The sequence below is a fragment of the Hemicordylus capensis genome, chromosome 2 (genome assembly GCF_027244095.1).
Source record: "Hemicordylus capensis ecotype Gifberg chromosome 2, rHemCap1.1.pri, whole genome shotgun sequence".
NCBI classification, from domain to species: Eukaryota; Metazoa; Chordata; class Lepidosauria; order Squamata; family Cordylidae; genus Hemicordylus; species Hemicordylus capensis.
In genome coordinates, this window is record NC_069658.1 from 265,346,758 (window position 1) to 265,368,452 (window position 21,695).

Sequence of the window (21,695 nt, forward strand, 5' to 3'; positions counted from 1 at the left end):
TTTTAAAAGCTGTCAGAGATGGGGAGGCTCTTATTTCAACAGGGAGCACATTCCTAAGCCTTGGGACAGCAGCGGAGAAGGCCCGTCCCCGAGTAGCCACCAGACAAGCCGGTGGCAACTGTAGACGGACCTCTCCTGATGATCTCAATGGGCGGTGGGGTTCATGATGAAGAAGATGTTCTCTTAAATACCCAGGGCCTAAGCTGTTTAGGGCTTTATAGGTTATAACCAGCTCCTTGTATTTTACCCGGAAACTTATCGGCAGCCAGTGTAACTCTTTCAATATGGGAGTAATATGGTCTCTCCGAGATGACCCGGAGACCATCTTGGCTGCTACAGTTAAACTACTGAGTTGTAGTTCAAAAACAGCTGAGGGGCCTAAATTGAGCAGGCCTGGTGTAGACAATACTGAGCTAGACTGACAAATGGGTTTGACTCGGTATAAGGGAAGCCTGCTATTTCTGGGCTCTCTTTATCATTTCTGCCTTTCTAGCACAATATTCTGCATGCATTTATTATTATTTATAAATACATTTATTTATGTATTTAAAGTAATACTGATAACCTTTTCAGACTATAACCCCACAAGGTAGTTTATAGCAACTGATTTAAAAGGCGGCAGCAGCAATACAATAGAGCTAAAGTTTAATTAAGAGCCTTGTGGAACAAAAAGGTCCTATTAGCCCTGCTAAAAGCAGCAAGAGTGGGAGGTCTGATTAACTTCCCCAGGGAAAGGGAAAGAGACTTGCGTCAGTGGTGGGCTGTATGTCCACTGAATGTATGCATGTAAGGAAGAGTTTCTAACTTCTGCATGGCAAAAGTAGATACTAGTGGCACACAGCAGATCATCAAAATATTGGCTGCTGTGGAATATCTTTAATCCCCTCTTCTTTTTCTTCTTCCTTCCAAAGGACACTTTAGATGCATACCCGTGTGGCTCAGACCACACTCCCAGCCCCATGGCCAGTCGAGTGCCTCTTGAAGCAGCCCCCATCCTGGAAAAGCCAGATGCTCGTTTGACTGCGGTGGCAGTCAGCATCGAAGATGGACACACTGTTGTTTTCCTGGGAGACAGCAAAGGTCGGCTACACAAGGTAGGAACTGGTCAGGCCTGGCATGGAGAGGAAGCAATGCCTGTACAGCTCACAGTTCCATTAGCACTAGGAGCTTGTCTCTGGGGCTTTCCATTATGACAGCCCCAGAGTATGAGCTCATAGCAGCAGAAGTTTCTCACACTCGTCTTTTAGTGCACATCTTCCCCGGAATGGAGGGTGTGCATTCACATATCGGCCAAATTTACCCTGAAGTCTCTGCGAGCTATTGGGGAGCACTTCACACACAATTTGGTTTTTTAAAAAATTGTGCGTTAGAGTGTAGCCCAACTTATATCCAGGATAAAATATCCACTTTTTGCGTCGGAATCTGGGGGCAACTTCGAACTCGTGGTAAAGCCTCTCAGTAAACCCATGGTAAAACCTGCTGTCTGGGAAGGCATCTGGAATTGGTTTTTAAAACCAGAATAAAGCTCCTAGTCCTTTCATGCAAAAATTCACTCCTGGTTTTCCTCCAAGCTTTCTTTTTTTCAGCAGCCTAATTTAGAAAAAGGCCTTTTTGGTGTTGGTATTATATTAGTCTGAGAGAGATGCAGAGAACTGTGCAAAGTTTAGATCCCTAGAAGTCCTACTGTGTTCTCCTTCTGCCAACTTTGCCAGGCCAATTGCCCACATACTTTCAAGCCTATAGTCTCATTCAGACATTATATTTAAGGATGGTGTACTCAAGTACACCATCAAAAGCAGGGACAGAACTCCCCTTCTGTCATTCCCCCCTCACTTCTCCTCCCATGGCGCTTAAGCCCACCATCACGCTTACATCCTTCTGTACTTCAGAGGAAGGCTGTAAGCGTGAGCCCCCCTGTAGGGGGAGTGAGGAGGAATGATGGACATGGCAGGGTGGGACTGCTGTTTCCACTTTGGATGGTGTACTCAAGTACACCGTCCTTAAATGCAACATCTGAAGAGGGCTTATATCTGCAGCACTGAGGACTAGAAACCTGCTTTTGTTTTTTAAAAATTGAAAGCTTGGATTCTCCATCCAGTACCAAATTCTGTACTTGTGCAAAATCATGGCAACGTACACAGTCCTTATTATTGTAGTCTCTCTTTTTTTTTACCTCATGAACATAGATCAGGAAGTTGGTGTATGTGGCCAGAGCCACACTCTGTTCTGAACTGCACCCATTATAAAATATACAGATGTTTTGACACAGAGGCACATGTCTGCATCAGAATAAGGGATGTATGGTGGTCCTCGGTTCTTCCTCAGCCTTGTTTTTCTTCTAATATAAATAACCTGGGGCATTAACACTGACTTGATGTGGCTGAATTACTGTCAAGAAGCATTTCACTTGACCTTATCTCTTAAGACTCAAGGTAGGCCAGAGGAATGGCATTTTAATTTTAAATCTCTGGATATCTAACTGTTAGTAAAAAGAATAACAAAACCATTATTCTGTAATCCAGAAAAGCACTTCTTTGCATATCAAATGTAAGGTGAAAACTGTGGCAGATAGACTACAGTGCCCATTTTACAGCTATGAAAAGACAGGCTGCAGACAGCCTAACCCACGAAACATAGCTGATGTTTTAGGGTCAAACTAGACAGAAAAGGGCGGCCCTCCATGTGTCTGCCCTGTTCACACGTATAGCGTGGGTATGAGGTCCACTCTTTCCATGAAAAGGAGTGTGTGAATGAGGGGATCCAAGCCACCCTCACTTCCCTGGCTTATTTATTCTGCAGCTTTAGGCAGTTATTTCCCTTCCCAGTCCAGCTTTGATTCTCGGCTGAGGATGGAGAACATTTTTTAAAGCAACAGAGCACATAAGGTTTTGCTTCCTCTTCCGGCACACTTTTTTCATGTAAAGAATGTGTGAACAAAGCAGATGCGTGAATACTCCGACACACCTGTTTTGGCCCTCAGTTCAACACTCTCACCATTGGAGCAGCCTCTTCCCCTCATTCACTCAGGCATTATTATTCCCTAAGGCAAGCTGCTCCTTAGTCACTTGGCCTGTCTCCCCTGTCAACCCAAAGGATATTTGGGAGCTGCCCTGTACCACTGCAATGATTGTTGCTCCTGGGCACAAATCAATCCATCCTAACAAGAAACAACCTTTTATCCAACTGTTGGGCCTTGGCACCATCTAGTGGCCTTCCAAAACGTATGTGGGTTATGTCTGAGGCTGTTGTTTCTATTTATGGGGACCGTTTCCTATGTCTCTCCTTCCCTATCACCGACTTCACTTTATGTTTACGTTCTGAAATCAGAAACACAAATCTTGGCACAAAGAATTGCATTATCTTCTCAGTATGGGATCCAGATAACATCCGAGGAGCAACTGCTGAAGCTTGCACTTCAGTGGGTGATGTTCCTGATTTGGGCTCCCCATCTGGGTTGCAGCAAAAACAGCAAAGAGTCCCGTGGCTCTTTAAAGACTAGCATATTTAGATTAGCATAAGCTCCCATAGATCAGATGCAAGTGAGCCTTTCCAGAAGGAGGGCTTTTTTTGCACATTTCTATGGGTTTCTGCAAGGAGCTGTATGAAAAGAAGAAATGGAATTTCCACACACAGCAGTTTCTGCAGGGTTTTTTGTTGTAGAAGTTGTTTTTGCGTACTCATCTCACTCACATACTCATGTTTTCCATTCACACTAGGAGGTGGGATGTTGCCAGTTGGTTGTCTGTCTCTCCACTGTCCATGCCTCCCCACTGGCTTTTAAAATTATTATTTAAATTATGTTGCTGTGTACCTCCAGCTTATTGCACTTCTGCAGCATCCCACACACACACCCCTTGTGTCAAACCTTCTCTGAGTCCCAAGGAGCTTAGAATGCAAAAAGCAAACAAGAAGAAAGTTGCAAACAAAAGAACAAATGTTGGATGTAATTTTAAGTGTCTCTTTCGCTCTGGACATTAGTGCTTCTTCTTAACTGATCATTTCCTAAAATTCAAAAATAAGATTGCACCAAGTTCTTAACCTTCTTATGCACATTTTTCTAGGAGTAAGCCCCATTGAACACAGTGGGACTTACTTTTGAGTAAAAATGCATAGATCATGCTGTAGAGACCCATTTCCTCCTTTTAAAAAATTGTATGTTCAGTTGCTATTCTTGTGCTCTCTCTTTTTGTATTAACAGTTTATTAGAATTTCAGTGAGATTACATGATCAAAAATAATGGAAACCCCCTTAAATCCACCCCCAACCATTCGTGCAGATGAAGAAAGGAGAAAAAACAAATTGCCACCACTATCAAAGCCTGGACCAAATACAAGTCTCAGGTAGCACAGTTCTGTATATAAGTCAGTGTGAGAAGAGTCATCCCTCCCTGCTACCTGGCAAGCTGACTGGGTTTAAAATTAATTAATTAAAAAGAAAGAAAGAATCTCTGGTAGATTCTATCACTGCTACTAATCTCCTTAGTAATTTTCTCTAACCAGAAGAGAGCAATAAAACTTCGAGTTCCAACCTTGCTTTACCTTGCTAATAGGCAAATATAAAAACGTGGTTCCATTGATTGATTGATTTGATTTGATTTGATCTGATTTGATTTCTATGCTGCCTTTCCAAAAATGGCTCAGGGTGGTTTACACAGAGAAACAATAAATAAATAAGATGGATCCCTGTCTCCAAAGGGCTCACAATCTAAAAAGAAACATAAGATAGACACTAGCAAGAGTCACTGGAGGTACTGTGCTGGGGGTGGATAGGGCCAGTTACTCTCCCCCTGCTAAATAAAGAGAATCACCATGTTAAAAGGTGCCTCTTTGCCAAGTTAGCAGGGGTTAAGTATCTATCTATCTATCTATCTATCTATCTATCTATCTATCTATCTATCTATCTATCTATCTACACACTTAAGTGGGAAAACAAAAAAACAAACCACCACCACTATCAAAGCCTGGGCGCTTTCCAGACTAGCTGCTCAACAGCAAAATGTCTCCGTTCAGGCAAGTCACATTCGAAACGTAAACAGCAGGGTGAGAAGTCTCGCAGAAACTAACAAGCTGTAAAAAACCAGCAACTTTCTTACGCCAGATGTCCTAGCTCTATATCGCAGTGATTAAATTCGAAACAAGGCATTGGAAATGTGAACAGCACCCTGCTGTCCACGTAGGGACTGCGGTGTCACAACACAGGAAGTTTGGAAACACACTTCTGAGATATGACGTTACCCCATTGCAGGGTCTAATCTGGAAAGTGCCCTGGACGAAATACAAGTCAGGTACCACAGTTCTGTATATAAGTCAGTGTGAGAAGACTTCAGTAAAAGCTTTCCAAATATTGTTAAATTTGCTTAGCTTGTCCATTTTTTGTGCTCTTTTGATTATCACTATTACAATACTCTTCCCTCCACTTTTTATTTTCATTTTACATTGTATAGGTGAGAGAGTACAAGGCTCCCCAATAGTCTGAGCAGAGCAGGAAGGTGCCAAGGTGCAGCCCATCTCTCTAATATGTCTAGGTCCATTTTGTTCTGCTATCTTTCAGGTATACTTGGGAATAACAGGTGACACCAACCTGTATGCTTCTCTGGTGATCCAGCCAAACAGCGCAGTGAGTGGAGACCTCCTCTTTGACCAGCCCAAGAAGCACTTATATGTCATGACTCAGTTAAAGGTAAGCTCTAATGAAGTCCCTGCTTTAGAGGATTGCGCTGTTTGTCGATCTACAGAAGAGCACACAGCTTCATAGAGTAGGCTTCACTCTGCTATTGGCCAAACATGGCAGCAATAAGATCCCACCAGTTCAAGAATTAAGAAGACGTGTCCCTAACAAAAGTATCTTTGAATGAATCCTTGACAAAGAATATGCCCCTATTCTGGAGAAAACATGCAACCAAAATAATGTACTCTAACTGATTTCTTTTTGCTTGAGCACACAGAGTCCTAGTGGTTAGAGCAGAGGACTCAGACTAGGGAGACCCAGGCTCAAAGCCCTGCTTAGCCATGAAGCTCACCGAGTGAGTATCCCACAGTCACCATATCTCAACCTCAACTGCTTCACAGTGGGGCTGAGCTGAGGAGTATTTCTCCAGCTCAGGTTAGAACTCTGTAGAGGAGCCTGGTTTGGGATCTGGCTGAGCACTGCAAGCTGGGCACATTCATATCCTCCCTCCTCAGAATTCAGCAGCATCCCTATTTGTTACATTGAACTGATGTGAGAAAAGTATAGGTTCAGATGTCAACTCCGTTGCGCCAAAGTGCCGTTAGAAACGAATGAGAAGTGCCACAGTTGCACACTGTTGTACAAGCATACTTGCAATGGCACAACACTAGTTTAGAACACAAGCTCCAGACAGCGCAAGCGGCTAGCACAACAACTTTCCACTAGCACAACACACTTCCGCACTTCATTAGTCAGGATGACAGCCAGTGATCTTTATAACAGGGCAGTTCAAAAGTGAGATAACTCATTCTGCTTCTACTTGGGGGGAATAGGTTTTACAGCCCTTTGCATTATTTTTGAAAACCTACAAACCCTGTTTGACCAGAGGCCATCGAAGGACAAAAGAAACATGCGTGTACACCTTAGGAACCAAAGTCTCTCTCCTGAGCTGTTTCCAACTCACTTAAAACCATCGCCTTCCCCCAGCTGCCTTTGATGCCTTCTGAGAAGTGATGCTAAGAATAGTATTTTAATTTCCTGTGTCTGCTAATGGAATGATTGAATTACATTGATTTGACTGTACACAGATTTTTTAAAAACAGGCTGCTTTAAGTGTACAGTATGTCTGTATTGCACACTGGAGGCTACAATCCAAAGCAGGTAAATGCTTTTACTAAGACCAGCCAAGAAGTAACAAAGCATTAGGCCATGGACCTTTGAGTTCTATAGTGGCATTTCCCAACCGGTGTGCTGCATGGAACACATTCTAGTGCACCATGCTGACTCTCTTGAGTCAGCTCCCAAAGCAGGGCATTTAAATCCCCCACTTTTGGAGGCAACTCAGCCTGAAATGTGGGAAATTTAAACTCCCGCCTTTGCAGGTGACTCATCCTATAATGTACTGGGAGTACATTAAATGTCCCAGTACATTATAGGATGCTTACCTCATTTTCTCCCTCTGGCCTTTTATTTACCATTTAGCCTGATGAAGAGTTCTACAGCACATGTGTTTCCCAACCTTATTTTTTTCCTTTAAAAAAAAAAAAAAAAGACTGAAGCACAGTGCCACCCACCACCCCGCCATACTAACACATGCACCCCTTGCCTTGGCCCAAGAACATTCACGGGTGTTTCCCCCCGCCCCATGGTAAAGCCACCATGTGCATAACAAATAGAGAAATAAAAATCAGGACAGAGGGAGAAATGAGGTAATTTGGAGGCTCCTTATCAGTCTGAGGCATTCTTAGCATCCTTGAAACACCTTAAGAATGTCATCCTATGCACAGTTACTTGGGAGTAAGCCCCACTGAGCTCTGTAGGTTTTACTTCTGAGTAAATATGCACAAGATGGGCAACCTCAACAGAGGGAAAAATACAACCAGGTTATAAAATCTCAAGAAGCACAATTCCTCTTTCAAATGGGCTTTTATAGACAAATGGGTTTGAAAATCTTGTAGTAAAAATGGCATCCAGCCAGAATTATCCAAATAATATGATCATGCAGTAAAAATGCTGAATCGCAGAAATCCTCATGATTTTGCAGTGGTTTTGCAGGGCTTTCCACTGTGTTTGGGTTTTATAGGTTTCTCTTTTGGTATTCTACAGAATATTACTGGAGAGAGGCTTCTGGCCCTCTTAGAATGCTGTGTGACCTTCTTTGACCCATTGGCGTAGAGAAGGATGAAAATCCATATCAATAAATAAGATAACAAAGTAGGGCAGTTGTGCTAATATCCCAAGGGAAACCTGAGCATCTGAACCCGAGTAATGGAGGAGGAAGGGCTTCATTCATTCATTAACAGTTGTTAAATGGTTATGAGACTGGAAAAGGGACCCGGTTCCTAAGCACACGTTCATTTAATTTATTTTATCCAGTTTGATCTCTAACCCACCGTTCCCAAGGGCTTGGGGGTATTGATAATAGGACAGCCATAGCCATTAAAATGTAAAACATCGTATGGTGCTGTACATTTATGTACACATCGGTTCTCTTGAAGTAAATATGACTTACAGGCATGTTAGTTGTGTGTGTATAGGGGATAAGTTACAGTGTGCCTCTGTGAGTGTGTGTTTTAACTTATTTAATCTCTTTAATCATAAAAGTGGTTCAGACTATTAAGAAAAACTTCCTGACAAAAAACAGACAACAGACTGAAGAGGGGGAAAATGCAGCAGATGGGAGGTGTCCATTAAGACAAAGAGCCAGGCCAGGCTCTCCACAAGCCCAGCTATCTAGCTATCCCCCCCAGCCTAATGTCATTTATCACTGTCCGTTCTTTATGAGCTCGCCACCAGGTTTCCATCCACGTGACTATGCCCTGTCCAAGCCAATTGGGAATTTCAGTCCCTGAGAGCCTCCGTCGGCTGCTTTTACCAGGCCTCCCTCTCCCCCTTCTTGCCGGCCCCCCTCCACGGGCACTGATCTTCCCTCCTAGTGCTTTCCTTGTTTGCTCCTATGGTAATTTTGCGGTCAGAGGAACACATGGGGCTGGACTGTGCAGGGCCGGGCAGGTTCTGTGCCATTTTGCCAGGGCAGCAGCACTTAGGTGCATTCCTAAACACATTTACCTGGGAGTAAACCCCACTGAACACAGTGGGACTTACTTCTGAGTAAACGTACACAGGCTTGCAGTATTAATCAGTTAGATTAATCAAAATATTTCGATCAGTATGAAGGTGCCTCTAGTTAATCAGCCAGCAGATAAAAGTTCATGATCTTTAATACAAGCACTTTTAAAAACTGTGGGTGGCAAGTGCTGTTTTAGAAGAGGTATTCCCTCCTGTAGAAGAGGGAAAGGGAGATGCGTCTTCTGAGATCATGAGGCTGTTCTTACAATCAGGCAAAACTGAGTTAAGGAAGCCAAGCCCGGTCTTAGCGGATTGTAAGAAGTGCCGGGAGCCCTGTGGCTCCCAGCGCTAGCACGGCAGCAAACCCGCCAAAGAGGCCTGCCGCTTAGTCAGGGTTAAGGGCGGAAGCGTGTCTTTAACCTAAATGATCATGTGTCAGCGGCTCTGACACAGCAGCAGCCTTCCAGCCAGTGGCGGGGGAATCCCCATAATGCACTCAAGCCCTTTCTCACCAATCGTGAGAAAGGGTTCCATGTCTTCTGCAATATGTATGAGTTATCTAAAAACAAAGAATATGGGCTTTTCCCCTATAGAACTTCTTTCTGATATGCAGATCTAATTAATTAATCATGCATATATGCAAACTGAATTAACTAACTAAAATTCCTTTTATTGGGTTGTGATGACCCCAGAGTATCATTCCCAAAGAGATCTGAAAGAATATTCAGCTGGGAAGTGTTTGTTTGGGTTTCTTTGAATGGCAGGCTGTTCTATACCTCTCTTACAGGTGACTAAGATCCCCACATTTGAATGTTCCCAGTACTCTGATTGTGAGTCGTGTTTAGCACCGAGAGATCCGTACTGTGGCTGGTGTGTTCTCCAAGGAAGGTGAGCTCTTGCTTTGGCTTCTCTCAGTATGTCTTCATGCAGACACCAGTGGTGACTAACTCCCAAAGTCAACACATGACTAGGCGAGATTCGCAAATAGAGACTATTCTCCTGCCAAGAAAACAGAAAGCCCTAGAAAATGTTTGAGGAAGGAACAAAGCTATCAGTGTGAGTGTTTAGAACATAAGGAGAGCCTGGTGGATGACGCCAAAGGTCCATCAAGTCCAGCACTTGTTCCTCCCAGTGGCCTACCAGAAACTAGGGATGTGCACGGAACCAGTTCAGAGGCCCTTTATGGGCCTCCGAACCGGTTCGAAGGCGGTGGGGGTCTCCCTTTAAGAGTGGAGGGAGGATGCACTTACCCCTCCCACTGCTTTCCCCCCGCTGGTGTCAGTTTTTTAAAAAGCCCATTGGGGCGGAAGCGTACCTCCCTGCCGCCCTGTTGCCCTCATCTTCCGAGGGAGACCCCCACCGCCTTCGAACCGCCCTACTGCGGTTTCGTGCACATCCCTACCAGAAACGTCTGGGAGACTCACAACCAGAGTACAAAAGAAACAGCTTTCCCCCACTGTTGCTCCCCAGTAACTGGTATTCAGGGCACATTTCTTCTGAACTGGGAGGTTCCATTTAGTTGTCAGGACTAATAGCAGCAGGAAGGAAGAATTATTCCTTATTTTTAGGTGGCATATTTTACATCCACTTTGATAGAACAAAATGTGGCTGTTGTTTTGCCCACAGCATAAAGGACAATTCCTAAAGTATAACAGACATACAGCTAGGATTCTCTAGCAGCTTCTGAAGCTTAATAGAAGCAGGCAAGCTGTCTGTGCTCCAGCACCAAACATTCAGGCGGGGCACGTGTGTGAGGTGGGAGCATCTTTTATTTATTTATTTATTTATTTATTTAGTCATTCATTCGATTTCTACACCACCTTTCCAAAAATGGCTCAGGGCGGTTTACACAGAGAAACAACAAATAAATAAGATAGATCTCTGTCTCCAAAGGGCTCACAGTCTAAAAAGAAACATAAGACAGACACCAGTTACTCTCCGCCTGCTAAATAAAGAGAATCACCACGTTAAAAGGTGCCTCTTTGCCAAGTTAGCAGGAGTCTTGCTAACCCCTGCTAGGATACCTTGCTAGGTGTCTCATGTCTTGTAGAAGCTGCGTCCAGATGTGTCCAAGAGTGCTTTCTTTCATACAAATATGATGAATATTTATATAATGCTTTTCAACAAAAGTTCCCAAAGCGATTTACATAGATATAAATAAAATGACTCCTTGTCCCCAAAGGGCTCATAGTCTAAAAAAGAAACATAATATAGATTTCAGCAACAGCCACTGGAAGGATGCTGTATTGGGGATGGATAGGGCCAGTTGCTCTCCCCCTGCTAAATAAAGGGAATCACCACTTTAAAAAGGTGCCTCTTTGCTCAGTTAGCAGGGGAATGGAGATAAATCTGTATAAGACATATAAGACATATCTGTATATATGTCTGTAACGTCTGTCGACTGAGTTCCTGATAAAATGAAGAAGACCCTTATGACAGATGTGTAGTCAGTTTGCTCAAGTGTGTTGTCTGCAAGCATGAGGAGTGAAAACTTGTTTTATTTTCAAATGAAAGCCAAGGCGTTTCCAGACGACCCTCAGAAGTCTGTTTTTATGAGTAGTAAAGCAGAACTAGGCCTAACCTGGCATCTGTGGTGCTGCTCTGTCCCCATCCCCTCGTAGGGGAACTAGGAAAGGCAGCACAGCCTGTGAAGTGGGCAGAGCAAGAACAACTAAGGAAAGTGATAACTGTCGTGACAGGACATTAAGTCCTCCGAATGACATAGACAGATGTAACTCTGCACAGGATCCTGCTTCAACACATGCTGTTGAACACGCACAGCTGACTTTTCCGGAGTCAGCCCATCTAGCTTAGAACTTTGTACTCTGACTGGCAACAGCTCTCAGGATTTTGGGCAGGGGTCTTTCTTGGCCCTACCTGGAGATCCTAGGGACTGAACCGTGGGACCTTCTGCATGTAACAGAGCAAGTGTTCTTCCTCTGAGCTTCAGTCCTATCCCCTTGGTAAAGATTGTTCCTGTAATCCTATGCACAATTTTGAGAACATGGTAGATAAAATGTAGGAAATAACTGATCACACAGTCCCTTTGGAAAATCTCAGTGGATTTTCCTTAATGGGAGCTAGCAAGTGGTCACCTTTATAATGTATGAAGAGCTAATTAAATACCTACTCACTGCTAAGCTATGCATGGCCCAACTATTGATTGATTGATTAAGTGCTGTCAAGTCGATGTCGACTCTTAGCAACCACATAGATAGATTCTCTCCAGGATGATCTGTCTTCAACTTGGCTTTTAAGGTCTCTCAGTGGTGCATTCATTTCTGTCGTAATCGAGTCCATCCACCTTGCTGCTGGCCATCCTCTTCTCTTTCCTTCAACTTTCCCCAGCATTATGGACTTCTCAAGGGAGCTGGGTCTTCGCATAATGTGTCCAAAGTATGATAGTTTGAGCCTGGTCATTTGTGCCTCGAGTGAAATGATTTGTGCCATGATCCATTTGTTTGTTTTCCTGGCTGTCCATGGTATCCTCAAAAGTCTTCTCCAACACCAAAGTTCAAAATCGTCAATGCTTTTTCTGTCTTGCTTCTTCAAAGTCCAGCTTTTGCATCCATAGAGTGTCACAGGAAGAACCATTGTCCGAACAGTTCTAACCTGTGTGGGTATAGACACATCATGGCATCTAAATATCCTTTCCAAGGCCTTCATTGCAACCCTACCAAGTGCTAGTCTACAGCATATTTCTTGACTGCTGGACAGTGGTCCCTCTAATTTTGTTCCTCTCTGTGCGGAATGAGTTTAATTCTGGGTGGCAGTATCCAGGCAGTGTGCGTGCACCTGCATTCAGAATGGGGCCTTCCTGTTTCAACCTGAGCGGGATCTAAAATGAACTGAGTGGACATCCAAAAACTTGTGAGCACATTTATTTATTTTTATTTTTATTTACATGCACATGCACACACCTTAGAGGGAACAGTGCTGCTGGATCCTTTACTGTTGATGGTCGAGCCTAAAAGAAAGAAGCTATCCACCACTTCAGTGTCTGAGGCTGGTTGCTGTACCCATTGTCGTTAGTTTAGTCTTCTTGACATTAATCATAGCCCCATTTTTTCGCTGCACTCCTTGGCTTTCATTATTAGGGCTTGCAGATAGCTGATATTCTCAGCTATCAGAGTGGTGTCATCAGCGTAGTGCAGGTTAACTATAGAGGTCACCAAAGGTCCCTGCTATGCTAACTCATTGGTAACATTAGTGCTAGGAGGATTTTGTAATTTCCTGCATGGAGAAAGGCTCTTGGTGAAGAAAGAACCTTGGAGTTTTCACTGCATTCAGTTTTGTGCTAGATAACCTGCACTATATCTTTGCAGACATATCATATGCACAGATAGAAGATGACAAAGAAATAATCCTCTCTTCTCTAGGACAATCCAAGGTGGTGCTGATCTTGTTTCTGTCTCCCCCCAGGTGCAGCCGTCGCTCTGAGTGCTCCAGGTTCAGAGTGAGTGAGCAGTGGCTGTGGGGCTTTAATACCACCCAGCGGTGTTTATCTGTCCAATCACTGAGCCCAGCGAACATCAGCAGAGAAGAACAGAGAAATGTGAGCTATGATGCATGAAGTGCCCTTTTCGAAGACTGTGAAAACCCCTCTTAGAGGGAGCAGCTTCTTACCTTCCGGGGGCAGAGGAAGTGTGCATGACCTAAATATCCCTTTGTCACGCTTTATTTGTGACAGAAAAACTTGGCGTCATTCCCACTTTTGTGATTGCCTTTTCTGTGTGTGAAGCCACCTAAAGTGTCTTTGAATGTTGGTCCAAGGCATAATCGGAAAACCCATGGCGCAGTAACCAAGCAGAGGCTAAGCAGAGCTGGGTCTGGTCAGTGCTGAATGGGAGACCCCTCAAAACCCTACGTGTGCTACTTTGAGTTCCTTCAAGGTAGGACAGAAGGACTAAAGGGTGAGGGAGGCACATGCAAGGTAAAGAGAAGAGGTGGAAGGCATACGGACAGTCTCTGTGGCTGGCTAACATCGAAATTACGAGTGGGTCCTGCAACAAAATGTTTCACATACACCCTCAGACCCTAATACCTGGGTACTATAGTAGTAGTAGTAGTAGTAGTAGTAGTAGTAGTAGTAGTAATAATAATAATAATAATAATAATAATAATAATAATTTGATTTCTATACCGCCCTTCCAAAAATGGCTCAGGGCTGTTTACAAAGAGAAATAACAAACAAATAAGATGGCTCCCTGTCCCCAAAGGGCTCATAATCTAAAAAGGAACATAAGACAGACATCAGTGGCAGTCACTGGAAGTACTGTGCTGGGGGTGGATGGGGCCAGTTACTCTCCCCCTGCTAAATAAAGAGAATCACCATGGTAAAAGGTGCCTCTTTGCCCAGTTAGCAGGTGCTAAGGGCTCAAGCAGGCTCTTCCACCACCCCCACCACGCAATTTTTTGTTCTGTCCGTTCTCTAATTGATACTGTCAACAGCCCATGGCTCTTGGAAGCCACTGAGCATGCTCAGTCCCCATTAGGCAAAGTGCAGCGGGTTGTATTGTATTTTATATACAAACCAATCTACTTCTACATACCTAGAATGTCCCCCAAATACAAAAAAGGAACCCCCCCCAAAATGACTGGCTAACATTAGAAAATTACTCAAAGTAGTCCCACTGTAAGTAAAAGGACAAGTTAAAGGTAAAGTAAAGTGTGTCGTCGAGTTGGTGTCAACTCCTGGTGCCCACAGAGCCCTGTGGTTGTCTTAGGTAGAATACAAGAGGGGTTTACCATTGCCATCTTCCGTGCAGTATGAGATGATCCCTTTCAGCATCTTCCTATATCACTGCTGTCCGATATAAGTGTGGGAAACATACCAGCGGGGATTCAAACCGGCTACCTCTGGCTTGCTAGTCAAGCCATTTCCCCGCTGCGCCATTAGTTGGCTAGGCAATGCCTATCTTGTCCTTTTAATTTCATGGGACTACTTTGAGTAATCTTCCTCATTGTGTAGGCCATTGCCTTAGTTTTGAATGACCCTGCTTTGCTTCCAAATTTTTCCATTTGATTCCCTCTTTGCTCTCCATCATCCTAATTCAATCCTTCCTAATTCCTGCAGCATCAGCAGCAACACCACCATCACCAAATCCTTCAAAAGCCTAAACCTTGGAAACGCAATGTACTGCATAAAATTAGTACGTCTATTCAAGTATTATTAATTTACATCATGCTTTTATATATAAATTGTAAATAAAAAATCAGAGTCCACGCAGCCCTAATTATGCACTGCTGATACAACCACATGCTTACCTATAGATGAGGGTCTGAAAATACAAATAAGTACAATCCAGTTAAGCAATGGAGAGTCAAATGTATACTACACAGTCCGTGAGGATATATGCAGTCGCCTGGGTAGCTCTGATTTCATTTAAAAGAGAAGAAGCCACTAGCCTTTATGATTGTGATAATGGAGAACTTGAATACATATTGGGCAACATTCGGTTAAAGTGTTAGGAACTAGAAGGGTGTTATGAAGCTGACAAGGACATGGACTTAAGCATTCTGTTCGCCTACTTGCTTATGCTCCTGTTCTTCACTATCACTGCCCCCTCAAATTTCTATTAATCTATTCTCTTCTTGTTTTGGAAGGTGAGATAATGCTAATTAAAGGAGAATCTTTCTTTGAAGGACAAGTTATTGATCAGTCTGCTCTCTGATTGGCAGATATTCCTGACTCTTTCGGATTTGCCATCCCTGCGGGATGGAGAGTCCTATTCATGCTTCTTTGAAGAGTATGAGAGCCCAGCAACGCTGATGGGGTCAGGCATCACGTGTCCTTCACCAGATCCCAACCAAGCACCAGCTTTGAAGGCAGGAACAGGTGAGTGGCAAGTGCCAAAATCTAGCCCCAGTGAATAGTGCTGTGGGTATTTCAGAACAGGCAGCCAGAGCACGGCAACAAGACTTTGCAACCTTCCTTATGAGGCTAGGCTACAGCATCTGGGGCTCTTGACCTTGGAAAAGAGGCGACTAAGGGGAGACATGATCGAGGTGTATAAAATCATGCATGGAGTGGAGAGGGTGGACAGAGAGAAATTTTTCTCCCTCTCTCACAACACTAGAACCAGGGGTCACCCCATGGAACTGAAGTTTGGGAAATTTAGGACTGACAAGCGGAAGTACACACAGATTAAGTGCATAATTAATCTGTGGAATTCTTTGCCATGGGATGTGGTGAACTCCACCAGCTTGGATGGCTTTCAAAGGGGCTTAAATAGATTCATGGTGGACAGGTCTATCAATGGCTACTAGTCTGCTGACCGTGGGCCATCTCCAGCCTCAGAAGCACGATGCCTCTCAATACCAGTTGCAAGGGAGCAACAGCAGGAGAGAGGGCATGCACATACTTCTTGCCTGTGGGCTCCCCAGAGGCATCTGGTGGGTCACTGTGTGAAACAGGATGCTGGACTGGATGGGCTTTGTGTCTTATCCAGCAGGGCTGTTCTTATGTTCTTATGACTTGAAATGACTAGAGTTAGTCTTGTTATGAACCCCTTCTCTACCATAGCTTCACTCGGTGGCTGATCTGAGGAGAAAGTCCATACTGGGTTTCGAAAGGGCAGTTCCTTGCCTATTCAAGCACACACACACACGCACACACACACACACACACACACACACACACACACACAGCACTCACTGCAGCATTACCATAACCTCTCAGCAGCAACGTTTGGGCCTGGAAAGGTTACAGTGAAGTCAGTGCAGGCTTCGGCATACAGAGTTCTAAATGGTTTAAGTGGCCAATCCCTGTCTCCAAATCCTGTCCTGTGGAAGGTTTGGTCTCCCTTCCAGCTGTCCCAACCCAAGAACCCTCTTGCCTGTCCATGCCTAAACTCTAGCTCAGGGCTGTTTCTTACATGTTTTCCCTAAAGAGTGTTTAAAATGCCACACGTTGTTCCATGCTTGAAGATTGTGCCTGTGTCTGTTTTGTTGTGGATGTACATTGTTGGGGAGCTACAAATCTGGTTCCCAAAATTAGTAGTAGTAATAACGATGTGTTGAACAACCTTCTCCACATATGGCAGATAAAGGGACTAAGGCTGAGAGAATGGGTTTCCTAGGTAGGGCTATGTAAATTAGCTTAAAGAACAAAAGCCTATAGAGCCCGAGGGGGATAACCCTGCCCCCCAGTTCTTTCAGTCCTACGTAGCTCTAGGCAGACTGACTTTTCTCTCCTCAGATAATCTTTCTTCTCCTTATTATTCTGACTGATAACCCTCAGTTCGTTCTAACCTAATTACGTCTAACCTATACCCTTATAAAAGCTTTTTTTTAAAACCCTCCCTTCATTTTCCTCAGTGTTCTTCCTCCCAGTTCCGTACTTTCTTGTGCCTTTCCCCTGTCATGGAGCATGCAGGGAAAGAGAGAAGGATCTGCGTGCCAAAAGAGAAAGGGCAGAGCAGCTTCCCAATGGCCACAAGAGTTCCCGGATTGCCCCCTCTGGCCGCTTTGATGCCGGCCACTTTAGAGCTGCCCAGTGAGATGCTCCAGGAAGCCACAGAAAATCTCCCACCTTTGGACTGTGAGGCTCGCAGCCGCATGGCTAAAAATGCTCTGGGGGAGCACGGAGAAGGTGCGCATTCAACAGCCCCCGTTCTGACCTCCATGCTCACTGCCAGATTACTGCGGGCAGCAGTGGCACCTCCAGCAAAACCGCCACTGATGGGAGCTGATCTGAGGGCATGGACAGCTGGATTGGGCTCATCTCAGTCAGCCTCAATGTCAGCTGTGCAACGTGAGGCCCAAGATGGCGGCCGCAGCAAAAATGGTGCGAACTTGCCCAGCACTTCGAGAGGACCGCAGAAAGCAGCCTCAGGCAGCAACAAGGACCAGACCCGGGACCAGGGACAACAAAGATTGCCTGTGAGACCTCTCTTTGTTGAGAGTAGCACCCTGCAGGTCCCTTTAAGTCAGCTCCTGGCCTCCAAGAATCAGTCCCTCCGGAATGGCAAGCATGGTTCAAGAACGCTATTATTGATACAGTTCACCAACTTAAGCCTCATCTAAAAAGTTAAAAAACTAAAAAGCGTAGCAGACCTCCTCATCATCTGAGGAATCTACATCCTCAAAATCGGCTAGCCCATCTCCTAAGAAATCAAAAAAGAAAACAAAGCACACCCTGGGCTCTCATTCAAAAGGGGCCAGGGGTTTAAAACGCAGAAGAAAAGAGCAACATTCATCAGATCAGTCAGGCCCAGACTCTGGGGACCCTAATCCAAGTGCCAGTAACCCCACTGATTGACCTGGAGGCTGACCCTGAGGGGGAGCTAGATGGGGCAGATAGGGGAAATCAGGACCCGGATATTGTTCCTGACAAGGAAGAGGGTGAATGGTCAGGTGGGGAGGACCCGGACTCAAATAATGTTTCTCAAAGACTTGTTCATGTCTGAGGACTTTAATCCACTGATGACTAGGGTCATAGCGACTTTTGGATTGCAATTAAAAATAATGCCAGAATCTCCCCAGACAGCAAAGGGGGACCTGGTATTCCCTAGGGCTAAGCCTAGGGATATGTTACTACCAGTGCCTGGATGTTTTATGTAGGCAAAGAAACAGGAATGGCTCCTGCCATTGGCCAACAGGAAGCCAATGGCAGTGGCGAATCATTATTACTCCTTTTTACAGGAGACCTCAGACTTATTTTTTAAAAAAACCCAAATACAGATGCGCCGGTGGTGCAGTTGGTGTCAGGATCTTTACTCCCGAGGGATGGGGAGGCAATACTGAAAGATCTCTCTGATAAAAAGGCAGAAATTTCCTTTAGGAGAATGCACGATAACTCTTCTTTGGCAACACGCTCTTCGGCAGCAGCTTCAATGGTGACTAGGGCATCCTTACTGTGGGTTGATGACTTACTGCATGACCCTCCCTCAGATCCAGTTAAAATGAGGCAGCAATTGCTTATGATGCGGAAGGCTCAGGCCTTTGTGGCGGATGCCATGCTAGACTCTTATCAGATTTTCCGCAAGAGTGTCTGCTTTGTCAGTGGTGAGCAGGAGACACCTCTGGCTAAAAAGCTGGCAGGTGAACTCAAATTCTGAGACAAATCTGACCGCTGTACCCTGCGACAGCACAAAGCTGTTTGGTGAGGAAGCACTTAAGGATTTCCTTAAGTGAAGGATAAGGATAAGAGAAAGACCCTGCCATCAGCGCCGTGTAAATTGGACAAGCCAGAGTCTAAATGACCTTGAGCTACTGGCCTTTTTTAGGGGCTGGGATAGGGAATTCAGACCGCAGTGCGGAACTTGAAACCGACAATGTTTCCAGACCGGAAGCTTTGAGAACAACAGACAAACATTTGCACAGAGCAAACAAACAAAACAACAGCCATGACTCGGGACATGCCAGGCTTGGGGGGCTGCCTGTCATGTCACTTATTTCATGCTTGGAAGAAATCCATAACAGACAGGTGGGTCTTCACCATAATACGAAATGGCTACAAGATAGAGTTGGATGCCCTTCCCTCCCGCAGATTCCTGCACTCTCACTCTATTTCCAAGCACTTAGAGTTGCAAAAGGAAATTCTATGTCTCGAGGAAATAGGTACAGTGGAACCCGTCCCTCTCAGTCAGAAGGGAAGTGGAGTCTATTCTGTCTTGTTCACCATCCCCAAAAAGAATGTTTCCAGAAGAGCCATGCTGGATTTAAAGTATTTGAACAGGTGGGTCAGGCACGAAAGATTCCGGATGGAATCCCTCAGATCAGAAGCAGAGGCACTCCACCACCTAGAGTGCCTCTGCCTCTGAATTGATGGTGGCAACGCTGGAAGCTGTTCAGTGGGCAAGATTCTACCTCAGAGAGCTCCAGTGGTTTCTCCTTCCTTTTCAAAAAGCCATAGCCAGCAAGAGGTGTTTGTTACTGCCACGGTCATCCACGGTATGACACTCCCTTCAGTGGTGGCTATTGCCACACAATCTGAGAGGAAAGCAATTTCTAGACCCACCAAAAATTACAGTAATGACAGACGCCAGCACCAGAGGCTGGGGGTGCATTGCCTTCAACACTCGGGACAAGGGAAGTGGACCATAAGCAAGCAAAGACACAGCATAAACTGGCTAGAGCTCAGGACTATCCACTTCGCTCTAAGCACATTTTATCAGGAACTGCAGGGTAGCGCTGTACTGATCAGAACCGACAACACGACAGCGAAGACCCACATAAACAAAGAGGCATGCAATCAAAAACTCTGCATGCGGAAGCAGTTCTATTAATGAACTGGGCAGAACTACACCTTACATTCCTATAAGCACATCATGTGAAACAGGATCTAAATCAACTGGCTGACTGGCTCAGCCAAGAGGACCTGATGCCAGGCAAATGGGTCTTGAACTGGAGGGTCTTCCACCAAGTAGCTCAATGATGGGAGAGACCAGTGTTGGACCTGTTCGCTACACCGCTAAATGCCCAGCTTCCAAGGTTCATATCCAGGTTTCCATGCAAACAAGTGGATGATGCAAATGCCGTGTCAGCAGATTGGCCCGAGGGCATTCTATACACATTTTCGCCAGCTCTTCTGTTGGCAAGGGTACTGAGGCGAATCCGGATGCTATAAGCAGAAGTGATATTGGTGGCCCCGTTCTGGCTGAGGAGACCATGGTTCTCAGAGCTTCTACATTTGGCCACAGCAGACGCATGGTTTCTTCCAGTCACTCCAGACCTACTTCTACAGGGGCCAGTACAACATCCAAACCCGAGTTGGTTACGGCTTGCCGCTTGGAGACTGAGCAGAGATTGTTGGAACACCACCGTTACTGGATATGCTGGCCTTGGGCTGAAATAAACAAATACATACATACACCGTTACTGGTGATGACCATCCTGAAGGCCTTCCACAAACTGTGTACCAGTGTACATGGACCTGCTTTTTAAGGTGGTCAGCACGTCACAAAGATCCCCAAGGGGAGGCCTCTGTTCAACACCTAGTGCAATTTTTTCAAGAGGGCCTTGATATGGGGCTGAAGTCTAATACATTGAAAAGACAAGTAGCATCCCTGGTAGGCCTCATCTCAGGCGTTTCGGCAAGGGCTATGAATTCACATCCTCACCTGAAAAGGTTCCTCAGGGGAGCTACACTTCTGTCACTGCTGGTGGCACACTGTTTCCCATCTTGGAACTTGGGCACTGTGTGAAGGACTTACAGTTCCCACATTTTGAGCCACTAAAATCCATTCCAATAAGACTGTTAATGTTTAAACTGGCATTCCTAGTGGCAGTTACCTCGGCGAGACACATTTTGGAACTACAAGCTTTGTCAGTACACAGACCATATTGCATATTCACAAAAGACTGTGTATCTTAACGCTACTCCTTTTCATCAGTCGCAGGATGTTTTTCTACCAGCATTCTGTCCACATCCTAAATATCAAAGAGAAAAAGCGTGGCACAAGTTGGATGTTAGGCAATGCCTTGAATCTATGTAAAGCAGACGGCATCTTTACACACTACAGACTCTATGTTCATATGCTTCCTACTGGGATCAATGGGAAAACCAGCATCTTCGACCATCGCCAGATGGATCAGAGCGTTTATAGCACTAGCATAAACAGTACAGGAAATCTGTAACGGAGCTACATGGAAGAATCCATCAACTTGCACGTGGCATTATAGAATAGACACGTATGCCTCCGCCCAAGCAGCCTTCAGAAGAAGGGTGCTACAACAGGTGCTTCCCCAGGAGTAGCCAGAAGCGCTCCCTCCCTAGGTGACATACAAGCTATGATATGTCCCATTGAGATGTCCTTGACCCCAGCAACTGAGAATGGAGCATTAGTTCATGTACTGTGAAGGCTTCTTCTGGTTGCTGGAGTCAAGGACATCTCGGGCCTCCCAGCTTAGCACGTCTGTCTGCTCCTGGGGTATCACATCGTCCATCACCGTTGGTTTTAATACATTGGTCACAAGTGCCTCAAGGTTATGCTACAAAAACCTCACCAGAGAAT

General features: G+C 45.0%; 1 protein-coding gene across 4 annotated transcripts in view; it reads left to right on the top strand.

The window, feature by feature from the left end:
- PLXNB1 (plexin B1) overlaps positions 1-21,695 on the top strand; it is a 199,424-nt gene that overhangs the window by 117,760 nt on the left and 59,969 nt on the right. For all 4 annotated transcript variants that reach the window (XM_053291904.1, XM_053291908.1, XM_053291906.1 and 1 more), the window contains 5 exons: positions 912-1,094; positions 5,551-5,679; positions 9,524-9,624; positions 13,159-13,291; positions 15,418-15,574. In XM_053291904.1, the coding sequence (XP_053147879.1) occupies positions 912-1,094; positions 5,551-5,679; positions 9,524-9,624; positions 13,159-13,291; positions 15,418-15,574 (703 nt within the window). The remainder of the gene's footprint in view (positions 1-911; positions 1,095-5,550; positions 5,680-9,523; positions 9,625-13,158; positions 13,292-15,417; positions 15,575-21,695) is intronic.